The 13,237-nt window shown below is 30.3% G+C and overlaps 1 protein-coding gene across 3 annotated transcripts; it reads right to left on the reverse strand.

Moving 5' to 3' along the window:
* Positions 1-519: 519 nt before the first annotated feature.
* LOC108489035 (probable LRR receptor-like serine/threonine-protein kinase At1g56140) lies at positions 520-8,706 on the reverse strand. 3 transcript variants are annotated; one of them, XM_053020609.1, is made up of 24 exons: positions 8,472-8,706; positions 6,235-6,424; positions 6,045-6,116; positions 5,820-5,891; positions 5,585-5,656; positions 5,390-5,461; positions 5,217-5,288; positions 5,056-5,127; positions 4,875-4,946; positions 4,672-4,746; positions 4,485-4,556; positions 4,332-4,403; positions 4,149-4,214; positions 3,934-3,996; positions 3,701-3,745; positions 3,484-3,545; positions 2,992-3,371; positions 2,624-2,819; positions 2,358-2,528; positions 2,152-2,270; positions 1,832-2,042; positions 1,513-1,744; positions 1,278-1,405; positions 520-1,148 (listed from the first exon to the last, which is right to left on the reverse strand). In XM_053020609.1, exons 1-24 carry the CDS (start codon positions 8,599-8,601, stop codon positions 1,126-1,128), a joined length of 2,739 nt encoding a protein of 912 aa, XP_052876569.1. In that variant the 5' UTR covers positions 8,602-8,706; the 3' UTR covers positions 520-1,125. The 3 variants fall into 3 exon arrangements, with proteins under 3 accessions (XP_052876569.1, XP_017648755.1, XP_052876570.1); XM_017793266.2 differs by having other exon boundaries at positions 1,255-1,405; positions 8,472-8,702; XM_053020610.1 differs by lacking the exon at positions 1,278-1,405 and having other exon boundaries at positions 8,472-8,705.
* Between the last annotated feature and the right edge of the window lie 4,531 nt (positions 8,707-13,237).

Genomic DNA, 13,237 nt, shown 5'->3' on the forward strand with positions numbered 1-13,237 from the left:
TAAAATAATTATTTTAATTATTTTATTTTAACATTTAAAAATAATAAATTCGTTAACGAAATGTTTACTTTACACAAACTAAATTTAGTTTTTTTTTGTTATTTTTAAAATTTTCAAGTTTTTTTTACTAAACAAAAATTATTTATTTTATTAATGTTTTATAAATATATTTATTCTTAATTATTAACATAAAATATTTGAAATACTTTTTGGTTTTGAATCAATATTGAATGGTAAATTTTAATTAAAAATAAAATTAGTGGCAAAATTCAAAGTTAGATGTAAACAATATTTTAAAATTAAATCAATGATAAAATTGTGCGGATTGACTTTCGATTGTAATTAAAAATAAAATTCATAAGAATTGTTAAAAATTATAAAAGATTTCATAATCGGTTAAACAAATTGAATAATTGATTTTATTATCTTCTTCTTCTTTTTTTCATTCACAACTGTTTGTTCTAATATTTTATTATATATCACTAATCAGATCGCTGATTTTTAGTTCAGCCAAATTGATTCGGTCAAATTCTAAAATTTTAAATATAAGGATAAATTTATAAAACAAAATGACAAATATCAATCAAAACAAAGCTTGGTGGCAAATTTCATTATTCACTTATGGTGACAATTTGCCCAATAACCTCTTTTTCTTTTTTCATTATTCCATGTTTTTTTAAGACAATCTGATATGCCATTATAGCATGCATGCATGGAACAAACAACTCTCACCTTCCTTCTCCAATGCTCTCCCTGAATCCAGAAACATTTACTGGGGAGAGCATTGGTTGATCATTTAGCCCTGAAAGAGTATTGTTCTTACTCTTGATTCCATTGCTACTATGATCGGATGCATTGGACTTTTGAGATTCTTCATCCATGAAGGTGTCTGTTTTATCCTCATAATCCCCTGTTACATCCTTAAAATCGCAGTCAGTTAAATAACTTGGTTTTGTTGTAACGTTGCCCACTTCAGTATCTCCTACAAGCATAGCAATAACACGAGACATGGACGGTCGCAATGACGGTGATGCCTGAGTGCATAAAAATGCTACCCCTATCACTCGAAGAGCTTCGTTTTCGTCGAACTCCGCTAACGTAGGATCAAGGAGGCTCACGAGTTGGTTATTTTCGTGCAGGGTCCATGCCTAGAGACATTTGTAGGAACAAATTAATAATGATTAAGTCCTTTAAATTTTAATAGGTGCTTGAATAAATAGTATTGCAAAAGGGAAAGTTATCCTTTTGGATTACCCAATTAAGAAGATAAACTCTACCATCTTCTAATCTATTGTCAGAGTTTGGTCTACCAGTTATAATCTCCAAAGCAACAACACCAAAGCTAAAAACATCTACTTTCTCTGTAAGATGACCGCGCATTGCATACTCTGGTGCCAGATAGCCACTTCAAGATAATTACATTGCACTGGTGATTAATTTCTGCTAATAAAACTACTAAATCTAGCAATTTGGGAACAGAAATTACATGCTACTGAGGTTGAAAGGTCTTACACTGTTCCAGCAGCGCGACTGGTGATATGTGTTTTCTTGTCATCATAAAGCTTTGCCAATCCAAAATCAGATATTTTGGGGCACAGCTCTGCATCAAGCAAAATATTGCTTGCCTTGACATCCCTATGAACAATCTTTGGCCTAGACTCCTCGTGAAGATAAGCTAGCCCTTTTGCAGTTAAAAAGCAAATATTGAAGCGAGTTGGCCAATCAAGATGCAAGTCCTTTTGTCCTGCATTAGTAGTACAATGAATCTCGTACAGCTATTCAAAAAAAAAAAATGGAAAGCACAAAATTTTATGTTTGACTTTTCTTGTACCCCAAAGTGCATGATCAAGGCTTTTGTTCACAAGATACTCGTAAACAAGGAGGCGCCTATTTCCTCCGATGCAGCACCCGTATAGTTTGACAAGATAACGATGTTGTACTGCTGATATGGTAGCTATCTCAGTAACAAACTGATCTTTCCCCTGGTTTGATGCTACTGAAAGTTGTTTTACAGCTACAACTTTCCCATCTGAAAGTGTACCCTAAAGCATACTAGGATTTAGTAACACTGTAATAAATCATCCTCTCTTGGTAATTTAATCATTACATGACAAGCATGTCAACATGCCAAAAATGATAAACACTGTTTACCTTGTACACAGGTCCGAACCCCCCTTCTCCTAACTTGTTTGAAGGATTAAAGTCTTCGGTGGCAGCTTTTAACTCGGAATAACTAAATGTGTTTGGTCTAGGGTTGATTCCAAGAAGCACTACAGAGTAAAGTAAAGCAATTAGCAACATGTGACTCAGAATAACCATAGAATATACAATATTTTATAATAAACCAGTGCTCTTACCCTCATCATCATCATCATCATCTTCTTCTTTTTCTCTCTTCATATAAAGAATTGAGAATATAAGTATCAAAGCCAATGCTACTACAGGAATTGTAACACCAGCAATCAATGCTGTGTGCTTCTTTTTTTTAGGATTGTCCGGTGGTAACCCACTGACACTTGGTTTGAAATCTCAAGAACAAAATAGATGTATTAGAAATAGAGAACCAAAGATAGACACGTGAAACATTTATAACATGAGGATTCATAAGTTTAAGATGTCTTACTTGGAGCAACACTAATAGCTGAAATGGCTGGACCGTAAGTACCGGTTGTTGGTATGCCAGTAGTCCCTTTACCAGCCCAAAACAGGTGAATTTCAAGATGGTTCCCAGTTACATTAGTGGTGAAATTCCTAATTATTGCTTTATTAACACCCCCAGCCTCCTTTGATATATCAAAATCCCTTAGTTGTCGGGTTCCCTGATGAAGCATTGATAAGATATTGTAGCACTAGGTATTGTTTAAGTGTAAAACTATGGGAACATGATTGTGATCATAAAAACGCTGCGGATAGAGGAAATGGAATGAATATTTATCTATAGATATATGCAGCTTAGAATGGTATGAATTTCTACATTAAATGACATATTACCTGAATATAAACGTCAAAAACACGCCTTCCTAGACTCTTCCAAGACTGTGAGGCAAGCTCCGGGAAACCAGTCTCTGCAAAGAACAATCTTACAGTATAAGACCCGTTCTCAAGGCCTAGGCCATAGTATCTGAGTGATCCGGGGGATAGCCTTGAAGTCTCATAGAGCTTCGGAGTGTTGGTACCACTCACTGTTCCTGCGAAGTTTTGCACATACTGTTGAATTGGCCTTTCTGCAAACAAGCCTGCATTGCTAACCGCCCATTTTCGTATACTGGATATATTAAATGTTGCTGGGCCAAGTGTACTATTATCAACATCGAATGATATCCCATCAGCTATCATCGCTGGTCCACCACACTTGATAGAAAAATTTGCATCTGCCAATGCCGACGTTGAAATATGTTAGCAGAGCATTAAGCTTTGGTCTTGATTCAATCTTATAATTATGACTTCGACAATAGGTACTGGTTCAAAAGTTTAAGCTAGTACATCGTGGAACATTTCTAAAGCATGGGAAGCTTCTTTGGAGGCATTCTAATCCTGGTAAAAGCCTGAGGAATTTCAAAACAATTTCTTAATTAGAACTTGAAAAGAATGCATCGCATAGCAGAGATAAAGCAAGCCAGCCTTTATTTTCATAAAGGTGAAAGAATTCTTCCAATGAAGTTTAGAAGGGAAAATCGAGTGCTACGAGACGATAACTCACCTATTGATTGAACTGTTAAATGTAAAGTTGTTGGCCACAAGGTTCCTACATAAAATTCCATGAAACAATATCTCGTTGGTATTGATTTGTAATTGATTCCTATTTTGCAATGCGATATGAACAATAAGAAAACAAGGTCCATTTGAGCACTAAAAAGGTCACAAGCTACAAAGTGGTGTTAAAATTAGAGAGCAAAGGTAAGTTAGTAAAGTATCCTGGATTAAGATACATACAGCTGTAAGCGTGAGTTTACCCAAGAAGGCAAGTTTCCTGATAGAAAATTGTATGATAAATCTCTGCATAGAAAGTATATTATTCAGAAACCTGACAGACTGTGATTTCTTTTTGATGGTTCACCAAACGGAAGAAGCTAACAATGGTTAACTTTCAGATGGTGGACATCTAAAACTAACATCATATGGAATAAGTTGATGAGATAGTGACTTACATGGTCGTAAGAGTTTCACTCTTTTGGCTGGGAATAGAACCTGACAGACCATTATTTCCAAGAAACCTAACCATTTCAATAGCATGAAAGAGACGAAAAATGTTAAGTGAAAACCATAAGTCTTATGCTATATTTTCAATTCTTGATGGGATGGTTTTCTTTTTCTTCTTTTTTGTTGCTTACAAGTATTCAAGAGATTTCATAGTGAACAAAACACTTGGAATTCGGCCTGTTAAGTTGTTGAAACTCAAATCCCTGGAACAGAAAGAAATTTGAAACATGAAGCAAGCAAATACCGTGGATTTTTGAAGCAGATAACTTTTAAATGGAACTTACAGCTTTTGCAAATATTGTATTTCCGTGATATAAGATGGCAAATTACCAGTGAGCAACACATTTCTTAGAACCCTATAAGAAAATGAAAAAATATATTAATTCCTCAAATTTAGATAAAAACATTTCATCTTTTTCCCAAGAAAAGAAAACATAAGAATGCAAGAAGTAAAGAGTGTGGTTAACTCACAAGTCGGTCAAGTTCTTTAAATTTCTTATGAAATCAAGAGAAGAAGAACTCCCGTTATATATATCGCCAATTCGCCTACATGATGTACGATTATAAAAAACATGTCTATATGCGTAGATATATCACGCATGAATATGCAAACAAAGGGAGAGAGTCATTCGGTGGTAGGATTACTATCAGAAAAGCAAAATATCTCTACTTACAAAGAAGTCAATGAGGTTAGATTTCCTAAACTGGATGGTATTGGACCTTCAAAAGAGTTCCCTTGAAATCTCCTATATAAACATAAGGCTAGTCATATTGATGAAAAATTTAAGCAAAGTCTTGATGTCTGATTCAAGGAGAACTTAAATGAAGATTAACCAAGATGTTTTGATGAATTACAATGCTGTAAGCTTTGTCAAGTTACCAAAAAAGTCTGGTATTTTGCCTGTGAAAGCATTATCAGATGCCCACCTGAAATTCAACACAGCTTATCACTCAGTCCATGAGGGAGAAAGGGCAATTGACAAGACCATGAGGGAGAAAAGGCAAGTCTTTCTTACACAGTTCGCAGTTCTTTAAGTTTAGCAAATGTTGAGGGGATCTCACCACTTAATGCACAACTGTTAATGTATCTGCCAAATTCATAAACCAATTGTTGTTATAATTTCAAGGGTAACTTGTAAAGACAATCATGTACATCCCCTACGAAGAACTAAAGAAAGTTAGAACTTACAACTCTCCAAGCTCAGCTAAATTACCAAGTTCTGGAGGCAATTTTCCAAAGATATCATTATTACCCAACGACCTGCATGATATTGATCCAAATAAAAAATTTCTTTTAACAAGTGTTTGCTTAAAAATGGATTGTTTTATCCTTTGTAATGTTGATATATAAAAAGATTTTAGTGAGAGTTTCTTCAATTCTTACAGCAGGTATAGCTTCTTGAGATTTCCAAACTCCTTTGGAATAGTTCCAGAGAAATTATTATGAGCAAGTGATCTATACAAAGTAAAATAATTAAGTAAACAATTCAAAGAAATAGGAATAGAATGATTTATTATTCTAGCATGTAGTCTGTCATCTAAAAAACAAAGTGGATTGGAAGGTGTTGAACCATAAAACAATTGAAATGCTTTTTATCATATCATAGTTAAGTACTCACAGTAAACCCAATCTAGACATATTTCCAATGAATGCTGGCAAAGGACCAGAGAAGAAGTTCCTATCCAGCTTCCTGTATCACCCAACAATACAAATGAGTTGCTGTCAAACTAAAAGACACATTGCAACCATTTGTATTCATTTGGTAAATTTTCAAAATGAATGTTAGCTTATGAAGATGTAATGTAAGGAGAAAATAGAGAGGAAAAAGTAAGATTATTCTTACAAGAAATCCAGATAAGGCAAATCCAAAAGTTCCTTTGGTAATGCTCCTCGCTTATCTAGTCCAAATACCCTTCTGAGAAAAAAAATTAAAATATTAGACTACCAATAAGAGTACCCATTTCAACTTTTTCAATTGTTATACTATAATGGCTTAAAGATATTCCAGAAGTGTGTGAGAGCAAGAAGCATACAGCCGAGTAATGTGGCAAACTGTGTTATCGTTGAAAGAACAATCACATGTGATAGCTGGGTTATTAGAAGGATCCTCAAATTCCGATAGACTTTGGGTAAGAGCAGTTCCACTGCATGGGTCTCCAGTGGTGTTCCATGATGCTACTGCTTGTGCATTCCATTGTTGGAAGATTGAGTTCAATGCCTTTACTATACCCAATTCATCAATCAATTAATTGAAGAGAAAAAGAAAAAGGTAAAAATAAAATAATCATCATGTTAGGTGATTATCATTTCATCACATCTGTAATTAGGAAAACTTTTTACTTTAAATTAATAATAATTTCATATTTTGGATTGAGGCTTAGTTCAATTGGTATCACATTATTATTAATGTAAGAATATGTGAGTTCGAGTAAACTTAGGTGCATAATCTTCTTAGTTATGGATTCAGGAGTTTATTTACTGGATGTATTTAATAAAAAAATACATGACATTCAAACTAAATTAAAGTAAAATACTATTCAAAGATAAAAAATATTGAGAGATTAATATTAACTATATGTATTTTTATAAGAATATTACTATGTATCAAGTCGGTAAAAATACCACAAAATTCTTTATATTATATTATGAATTGTATTTTAGTTTTTTATTGAAAAATGGGTAAATTAACTCTCGTAAAGTTTGGCGTTTATACATAAGATATAATAATAAATTTATCCCTTAACTTTTACACAATTATTCAATTTGACCCTTTCTCTTTCATTGGAAGTAAATTAAAATTTTGAAACTAATAATACTAAAGGTCAAAAGACTTAGTAACAAATTAAAAATTTAATTAAAACCTTTTAAATTGTAAAAATCATAAAATTTATAAACAAAATTTATAACAAAATTTATAAAATTTTAAATTTATAAATTTATAAATAATTTTATGCCCATAATTATCTGTCGTTTGTAATATTATTTTCAAGGGATAAAATACGGTGACGTTTCACTTTGTTTCCTTTTATCTTCATAATGATCATAATTCAATTTTCATAATTATATTAATATTACTGAATTAATATATTGAACTTTAAAAAATAATTATTATTTAATATTTTCTTTTAAACCCCACCTAGTGCGAGGAAACTAGTGAATAACAGCTGCAGTAGTACTTCGAAAATTAACCCAAATAACTTATGTAAGCTAGCTTAGCTGCATATAATATATAATTATTAAATTACGGGTAAATTTTCGTTTTAGTCATTCAACTAAAAGAGTTATAATTTGATCATTAATATTTATAAAATTATTTTTTTATCACCTATTTTTTAATTAATATAATAATAATTTTAGTCATTAACTTTTATATTTTCTATCAACTTCACCTTCATTCTATATAAAACTTATAAAAAAACTCAAATTTATTTAAAATTAAAATTCTATACTAAAACTCTAGAAAAATAAAAACAGAACAAATTTAAAAAAAAGTTAAATAATTGCATGTTTCCTCAATGTTTCTCAAAGTCAAATTAATAATATTTTCAATCGAACTTCATATCCTTTAAAAAATCTAGAATTGATATTACATAGTCTCGTGAAATTGACTTTAATACCTTTTTTAGCCAAAATATAAAATATATCATAATTTTTTAAGCTCAATTTAATTTTTCAATTCATTTAAATTATTTTTCAAAACCCTAATTTTAAAAACAATTTATATTCTGAATTTTTTTCTTTTCTTATGACACAAGAACTACGTCAAGAAACATAAAAGTTAAAAAAATAGAAAATCAATATTTTTACTTTTTGCGTTTTTTAGAGAATACATAAAAGGTAAAAAATAGAAAATCAATATTTTTATTTTTTATGTTTTTAGAGAATAGATATTCGATATTTCTATATAGATAACACAAAGAGAAACTTTGGAGAGTTTAAAAGCAATTCTCCCTTATGTTCTCTCCCTCTATCTGGTTTTAAAATTATTTCCTACTTTTATTTAAATTCTATTTTAGAATTTTGTAACTTTTAAAAGAGAATTTCAAATTTTATTATTGTATATATAATTCAAGTTAAATTAAACAAAAAATATAAAATTAAGTACTAAAATAGTAATTTTACTTAATAGTAGGGTGACAAAAAATAATTTCAAAATGTTGATAGTTAAATTATAATTTTTTAATTAAGTGACTAAAATAAAATTTATTCATAATTTAATGATTAATGGTGTAGTTTATTATAATATATAGAGAGAGAGAGAGAAGAAAACCTTCGGAAGGATCGGTGGTGGCGTTAGTCTGGGCAGTAATGGATTGACTGCATGAAAACAAAACCACCACCAGCAAGAAGAAGAAGTAATAGAGCAAGCTTTTCCAAGAAGATGTTACTCGTGGCTTCATCCTCAACCTTAAGATTATCTTCCTTATTTTTCTTTTTCCCTTTCACAAATGGTTCTCATCATCAGTTATCACCACTTATATTAACAACTAGTTTATTTTAACTTTTCTTTTTCATTCTTTTTTATTTTTTCCTTGACTTTTAGCTCAATTTGGGCCCGCTATAAATTTTCTTTACTATTTTAAGCTCATCACTCACCGACGAAAATGGCAGCAACTTTCCGTGCATGAGCAAGTTGACGGGATTCTTCCTGTCCAATATTATTTTATTATTGGGCAATGACTTGGATGCTATCGTCTTCGTCTTCGTTATCGTCAACGCCAACCTCAATAATTTTTATAGATAGTTTTTAATTATTAAAAATCTTATTTTTTATATTTATAATAAAAAATTTGTAATTATAATTACTTTATTTTTATTATTTCCGTTCAAAATTTCACCTAATATTTAAATTTTCAAGTTTAAACCTAATAAAATTCAAACTTCAACTGTACCCTAAACAGGTTCCAACATTTTTTTTTTCATTTTCTTTGTTTGTTGGCCATACTTATTTCAATTTGCAGAGGGAACTGAGTTGAAAATTAGAGAAGAGGAAAATCATAGTGGGTAAGTTGAATAGTTGATATAGTATAAGACTCGTTTGGATACCATTTCACCCCTAGTTAGATGGAATCAACAGTGTCTATACCTTTAATTTAAACGGTGAAGTAACTCTTTTTTTACACCTGTGATGAACCGTGGTGGGGTAATTGAATTGCACCACACCCCTTAATTTTGCCTAGTGCTTTTTGCTCCAATGAGAGTAAATATAATTCGGTAGAGAATTGTTTTACAAAAATAACCTTTTTGAGTTATTTTTTAAATAAAATAAATTTTATTATTATTCTTAATGGTCATTTTTATTTTTATATTATCTTTACAATTGCGTTTAAATTCAAATATATATTTCACCATTATTCCTAATGTCTTTACTATAATATTTAATCTCATTATTATCATAACTAATTTTATCGCTATCGCTATTTCTAATCTCTCCATACTTAACCTAAATTAAGTAATCACCAAAGCTGAAAGATTGATGTAAAGCACCCACTGACATGTGAGATTGTGATGATGGATATGCCAAGGATAGAGCTAATAATTAAATGGTGTTTCAACAAACAACATGATGAAGACAAATTGATTCTAATAGAGTTAACTTTTTAACTGATATGGCACATGAGCCAATTGGTCTACTGTTGATAAAGGTTTCGTTTGGATGGGCGATTGACTGCGGTGTGGTGCGTTTAACTTACTTTTTGTCTCACGCTACAGTATCTAATTTTACCGCCACCGCTGTTTTTACACTAACCGCAGCTAAATGCACCACCCATCCAAACTCACCCTAAATTGATTAGAGGCACTTTTGTAATTTCTTCCTTTCTTCTTTTCACGATGGTTGTTTTGTACTCTTCAATCTTCTCAGCCACCATCAACCGGAACCACCCCAACGGTGTCGCCTTCGAACTAAATAATGCCACTGGACAGTTCCTTCTCGTATCCCCTTCTTAAATCTCACTTTATATTTTTAAGAAATCCTCACAAATGCTACTAAATCTCTTCACAACTTTTGGAACTTCAATCTTTCGATCTCCTCCATGCACCATCCGATCTCCGTCCTTTCAAGACCCCAGCCTCGTCGCAAGTCTCTCCCCCTTTTCTTTGTGTAATTTGTGTTCTTTTTTTTTTTCCTTTCCCTTTTTTTTTATGGGAAATTAAGCGAAAAATATGAATTTTTGAATTTGATGAGTTTTTATTTTATTTCATAAAAATGGAAAATTTGCGACCTTATTTAAGGTGTTCTTTTTTAATTTTGTTTCATGTTTTTAGTTTCAGTTCTTTGAAATAAAAATGGTCTTCATAAAGATGGAAAATGGTCATCATGAATAAGATGAAGGTAAAGGCCATGATAGGGATAACAAAGCAAACGTCCCATTTGTTGTCACTGTTTCAAAAAAGGATGGTTCAAATTTGATGAAGGCCTTGCTTGATGCGTGTGAGTAGGGGGGAATATTCGAGTTGAGTCGAATTAAATTAAAAAATTTTAAATTAGTTGAGTTGATAATCTTTTTTAGTAAACGAATTCAATTTAAATTTTTTTTAAATCGAACCGAATCGAGTAAAAGAATTTTGAGTTAAGTCGAGTCGAGTTAACGAATCATATTATTTATACTCAATGTTGCATTTACATAAACCGATATAAAATTATTTAACTATATAGTAAACATTTATTAAAATGGCATAGTTTTGCCATTTCTTATTCGGATTTTTAAATAACTCGAATTGTATAATTCATATTAGAGTTAAACCGAAAAATTTAATTTTTTATTCGAGTTGATCCAAATAACTTGATTAACTCAAATAACTTGAATTATTTAATTCAAAATTTAAAAATTTTATCGAGTTTTTTAAATCGGATCGGATTTCGCTCACCTTTACATGTGAGGATTTTTGTACTTAGCTTTTGTTGTTAGATGATTAGGATTTTTTGACGAGGTTTATGCAATGAAATTGTTTGCGGGAAAAAAAGAAGAGAGAAGGCAGAGAAAATGAGAGGAAAACGAAAGAAAAAAAAATATAAACGAAATAGGAATTTGATTTATTGTATTTTTGAAATAAAATATTTAAATTTAAACTTTTTTTATCATGTTTTTATTTGATTTTGAGGGAAAAAAAAAAGAATCAAAGAAAACAATGTTGAAAAAAAAGAATAATGAAAAAGGAAATAAGGGAACAATGAAAAAAAGGTATAATTGTTCAGAGGCCCTTGAACTCAGTCAATGAGTCAACACTTGTACACGTGGTGGAATATCATTGGACAAAAGAGCCATGTCAGCAAAAAACAGCAGTTAGGGCCAGGGGCTATTTTAATAAACGAAAATAAAGTACAGGAGTTTAATTGAACATGTGAAAGTTTAAGGGCTACATTTAGAACAAAATCCTATGTACAGGGGCCATCCATGCCATTAACCCTTTTTTTCTTACGTAACGAAGATATTTAAATTGTAATTTTTTTTTTTTTATTTTGAATGCTTTTTTTTTTTTTTTATAGTTAAGTGAATATTGCAGTTATATAAGTCCACTCTGAAGCATCCCTTTAATTGAACACCTTTTCCTTACATTCAACAGCACGTGGAAATTGGAAGCCGAACGTTGACTGACTTTAAAGCGCCCGGCAAGCTAAAACCCCCCACCAAATTAAGAAAGTAGAGAGATGAGCTCACTTTTTAAAGTATGACTGGAATTTTGTGATGAAAATGGAAGGTTTTTTTTTTGTAAAAATGACTTTTGATTTTTTATTAAAATGACTCATTTTAAAAATTATATACGCAAATGACTTATTTTAAACAGTAAACATTGCTGATGCCATTTCTATTGGTGTCACCACCTCCAATTTAAAAGATAATAACTTTTTTAAATATCGTTGTTACTATTAACATCATTAGACTGAAGTATAATTATATAAAAATTTTGAAGACAATAATTACCCTTTTTAATTGGATGAAGAAGTGATGACACCATTCCTCATACTGCACCAATTAAATGCTTTTAAAATTTTGGTCTATTTCCATATTAGGTCTATCCTTTTAAAATTAAATTTAAATAGCCCTTAAAAATATAAGAATAACAAAAATAAATTATTTTCAATTTTATTTTTTAAAATAAACTTGAAAAACTATATAAAATCTTATTTAAATTACCGAATATATCCTCAATAATTTTCCTTAAGTCAAAAATAAGAATTTTTATTTTTGAATAAGAATTTTGCTTGAGGAAAATTCTTGAGAGATATATTTAGATAATTTAAATAAGAATTTTATATAACTTTTATGTTTTTTTAAATTTGAAAAGAGCTTATTTTTTATTCTTATATTTTTAAGACCTATTTAAATTTAATTTCAAAACGAATAGACCTAACATGGAAATAAACCAAAAGTTTAAAAAATTGCATCACCACTTTTTCTATCAAATTAAAAAGGGTAATTGCTTCGTCATATCTTTGAAACCACTTTTTCCATCAAAGTAAAAAGGTAATTGCTTCATCATATCTTTGAAATTTTTATATAATTATATTTTAGTCTGATGACACTAATGACAACAACGGTACTCAAAAATATTATTTAAAAAAAAAATTAGAGGTGGTGACGCCAATGACAATGGTATCACTGATGTTTACTATTCAAAACAGGTCATTTACGCAGATAATTTTTAAAGTGGATCATTTTTATAAGTAATCAAATTTTTTTTTATATTTTTATAATAAAAAAAAAGCCAAAATTACTTTTCTTTTCCTTCTATTATAGTGGCTAACCTTGGACTTTTCCACCATCAAGGATGTGTTTTCCATTATGATAAATGATATTCTAGGTAAAACTACTATAAAATTCATTGTATTAAGAATTAAATTGTATTTTGCTCTCTTTTTAAAAAAAAATTTTATCAAATTAATCTATATACATTAGAGTAAAGAGCAAATTGGTCTTTTTGTTAAAAATTTCATCAATTTATATTATTAAAAATTGGAGTAGGTGATAGAATAATAAGACTATGACACATGACATGCCACGTGTACATCATATTGACGTATAGAGACCAATT

The sequence above is a fragment of the Gossypium arboreum genome, chromosome 10, assembly GCF_025698485.1.
Source record: "Gossypium arboreum isolate Shixiya-1 chromosome 10, ASM2569848v2, whole genome shotgun sequence".
In the NCBI taxonomy this organism is placed as follows: domain Eukaryota; kingdom Viridiplantae; phylum Streptophyta; class Magnoliopsida; order Malvales; family Malvaceae; genus Gossypium; species Gossypium arboreum.

What these genes read in the sequence shown, in the direction of transcription:
- LOC108489035 (XM_017793266.2), bottom strand. Translation starts at nt 8,601, where the DNA reads ATGAAGCCACGAGTAACATCTTCTTGGAAAAGCTTGCTCTATTACTTC. An exon ending in CACCACCGATCCTTCCGAAG is followed by an intron (nt 6,425 to 8,471) that starts GTTTTCTTCTCT and finishes AATTGGGTATAG; the next exon opens with TAAAGGCATTGAACTCAATC. An exon ending in GGTTCGGACCTGTGTACAAG is followed by an intron (nt 2,043 to 2,151) that starts GTAAACAGTGTT and finishes AGTATGCTTTAG; the next exon opens with GGTACACTTTCAGATGGGAA.